General features: G+C 49.6%; 1 protein-coding gene across 2 annotated transcripts in view; it reads left to right on the forward strand.

Moving 5' to 3' along the window:
• Positions 1 to 2,204: 2,204 nt before the first annotated feature.
• LOC149342509 (uncharacterized) overlaps positions 2,205 to 3,566 on the forward strand; it is a 63,872-nt gene continuing 62,510 nt past the window's right edge. For both annotated transcript variants that reach the window (XM_089544898.1, XM_089544899.1), the window contains exon 1: positions 2,205 to 2,573. In XM_089544898.1, coding sequence (XP_089401024.1) covers positions 2,386 to 2,573 — 188 coding nt within the window. In that variant the 5' untranslated portion in view covers positions 2,205 to 2,385. The remainder of the gene's footprint in view (positions 2,574 to 3,566) is intronic.

The following is a 3,566-nucleotide window of genomic DNA, read 5'->3' on the forward strand; positions in this document are numbered from 1 at the left end:
CAGTTTCCCAGCCCAGGAAGTGAGGGAGATGGGGCGGAGGTGCTACAGAGCTAGTCGTTTGCCTGGCTTCGGCATGAAAGTCACGCCTGCATGTTTCCATGGTGCGGGGATTTCACCCTCTCTCCAGCAATCATTCATAAAGGCAGCGAGGGCCTCAATGGACAGGCCATCTAAATTACGGATAGATTTGTTGGAAATGTCGTCCGGTCCCGGGCCAGAGTTAGGGCGGAGCTGAGTGAGAGCGAATCTAACCTCAGCCTCCGAAATCTCCGCATGGAGGGCAGGGTTCACACCGCCCATGTAGGGGAGAGAGAGGGTCCGGGGAACTAGTACTGAGATAGCGGACACGAAGTTCATCGAGAAGATCCTGGTCTGAGCCGGGGTATTGATGAACTATGCGGGAAATGCTGTCTCGTTGGGATGTTTCGCAACCGCCTGGGTCTAAAAGGTATCGGAGAAGGTGCCAGGTGCGGGTTAGCCCGAGCTGTCCACGCATGTTGTCACAAGCTTGACCCCATTACTGGGTAGTCAGTGCGATAGTGTGCACCTCAATCTGTCTATCTGAGCTACTCGACGCCGAAGCGTTCTACTGTGGCGCTGTTTTTTCCAGCGGTTTTTCATGCTTTCGCGGGCCTGCCATAGTGGGAGGAGACGGCTGTCTGTAGTAGACTGATCAGCCGTGTTAAGTGATTCTTTAGTGGTAGCAGAGACATCTGCCTGGAAATTGGAGATCCACTCGCCCAGGTTATTAATCCGGGTAGGGGCGTTCTGAGCACGTAGGGAACGAAACGTCCCAGTCCGTGATTAGGGTCGCGCTACCTTTCTGACGGAAGGGGGACATGCTGAGGGTGGTCGCGAGGAGATAGTGGTCGCTGCCGAGGGTATCCCCAGTGTTGAGGCACCGATCCAACCGCACGTTTTTGCAGAATATCAGATCAGGTGAAGTGTCAAAGACACGCTGTTTCCTACGCAGGTGGGAGTGTGAGGGTCAGTAACAAGGGTGAAGCCCAGTTCCTGTGCTCGTAACCACAGAATGTTACCCTTTCGTTTGGCGGTGCGGTAAATCCAAGCGGGGTGGTGGGCATTGAAATCTCCTACAATGAGGAGACCTGAACGGTGCGTGAGCTTGTTGACATGGGAAAGAAGGGGGGTGAAGTCACATCTTCTGTCTTTTGGAGAGCTATAAAGGTTAAGAATGAAGAGGCTTTGGTCGCCCCTTTTACGAGGGAGGAGTTCGAGCAAGACGCAGTCTACGCCAACGTCGTCTAAGGTGTGTTGGACGGCCGTCGTGTTGCGTTGAATCAAAATAGCGGTGTCGGGAGTTATGACTTAGGGGGGAGCATGATTTATAGCCAGGTAGTTTCACTGGGCCGTGAGTTTCCTGGAGGGCGATGATATCTGGGGGATGTCCGAATTTTGGACATACTGTTCGGAAGACGAGCGCCTTAAACACTGAGCCACCGCGGTGGGTCTGCAGGTGCTTCCAAAACTGTCCTTTCGACAGCCAAAAAGGCTATAAATTTTCATCGTTTCCATAAGCGCCTATAGTTTAAATTTGATTTTTTTAAAAATCAAATCGCCTTCGACGTATGCGGAATAATACCTAGAACCTAAATCCTCTGGAAAAACTCGAGTTGTTACCTGTACGATTAGCTATACAAACAAACACGGTTTCTGCCATTGAAGCGCCGTAAGCCGCAAGGCTTAGCGGTGCTAACTAGGAGCTTTTCTCAGTTCCGGATAACGTTCATGTGGTGCTGCTTCGCCCGCGGCCTTCAGATCTAATGTCACTATTCTGCTCAAGTTTTATTGAAGGTTAACAAGCAGCGCTTGCAATGTGTGCCACTTTGTGTTACTTCGGCATTGTATATATCCTCTGCGCAAAATATCGCTCACAAGAAGCGCCAGGGCGGTGAACTGTTTCGTAAAAAGCGACGTACTAGACCTGTGGTGCAGAACGTGTGGTGCTGCCCATTTCGGAGCACGCTTTGTTTGTACTAAGGAGCTTCCAATAAAAAATTTTCGGCAGCTCCTGTGCAAACAAATGACTTCGCACTTTGGGGCAATGTCAATATTCTTGCTTCAAAGCAAAACATAGTCTTCTGAAGTAGCTTCACAGCGCTTTGCCTTGTTTAGGTGCATGAAATCAACCTTGAACGAATACCGCTTGCGAGCCGAACATTGTTGTCCTGGTTATCGAGCGTTCACTCTAGCGCTACGACACTAACGCGACGAGTTCGAAAGACCACTTCGCCGGTGTCATCAAGTTAAAGCTTGTAGGAAAGCTCGCGTCCTGTATCGCAGTGTCATCGGGTGAAGAGCGCCTTCAGGTTCTGTGAGAACGGCATCCACGGGTACTACTACGACGGCCACAAAGAGAAGTGCATGTCGACGCGAGAAGAGGAGCACTTCGTGTGCTACATTGGCCCCAACCGGTTCGCCACCGAAGAAATGTGCCGCAGCTCGTGCTTGACGGGTCACGACCCGGCGGTGAGGTGCGGTTTTGGGCGGGACCTGGACCCCTGCGAGAGCAAACACATGAGAACCTCGTGGTGGTTCTACAACCCCGACTTGTAAGCATTGTCACAGCCATTTTTTTTCACCCTTTCTTTGTTCTTGGAGGGGGCGACGAGAAAGAGCGTCCGTGCTACGTTGCCGCATATACAGGGCGTGTCACGTAAAATTTCACACAATTTTTAAACATAGGCTTTATAGAAGCGCTTTTTTACGGCATAGAATTGCCTATGGTGCAGTACATCAGAATACAGCAACGACGTGCTATCTAGCAGACTGGTAACTAATATTGAATAGTTAACTTTTTAACTATTACTGAGAGACACCTTAATTATTGAGAGGTCTGTAGCCCACTGTAAATAATATCTATTTCAGTTTTTATAATAAGGGAGTAATTACTCATTGGCATCCACCAAAGCGCAGCCATACGGCTACAAAGGAAAGCTATACAGCTTTCTCAGAAACTTCGTAGTTAAATAAAAATTCGTCTTGGTCCGGGATTCGAACCCGGGACCACCGCTTCACCGGAGCAGTCGCTCTACCAACTGAGCTAACCGGGACGGTAAGCTTATGGTAGGGCGAGAGCGAATTGATCAATAATTCGAAGTGGGAACAGTGTTGGTCAAATCATTAGGGGAATCCCCCAAGGTGGAGTAAATTTGTAATAAGGGAGTAATCACTAAGTGGCATCCACCCAAGCGCAGCCATACGGCTACAAAAGAAAGCTATACAGCTTTCTTAGGAACTTCGTGCTTCGAAAAATTCGTCCTGGTTCGGGGTTCGAACCCGGGACTACCGCTTCACCGGAGCAGTCGCTCTACCAACTGAGCTAACCGCCTAACTACTCCCTTATTACAAATTTACTCCACCTTGGGGGATTCCCCTAAAGATTTGACCATTTCCGTTTTTAGAATTTCAAAAACGCAGTTACCCTCTGTGCTGTGTGGCAATAAATTCTGGCTGCATCGCGCTAAAACACATGCGCTTTTGTGAAGCTTGCAGGCAAAGCAACCTCTCCAGTGCACGTAACTCGTCGAAGCAGTCAAAATTTC

Source organism: Amblyomma mixtum, chromosome 5 (genome assembly GCF_055824585.1).
Source record: "Amblyomma mixtum isolate Tamu chromosome 5, ASM5582458v1, whole genome shotgun sequence".
NCBI classification, from domain to species: domain Eukaryota; kingdom Metazoa; phylum Arthropoda; class Arachnida; order Ixodida; family Ixodidae; genus Amblyomma; species Amblyomma mixtum.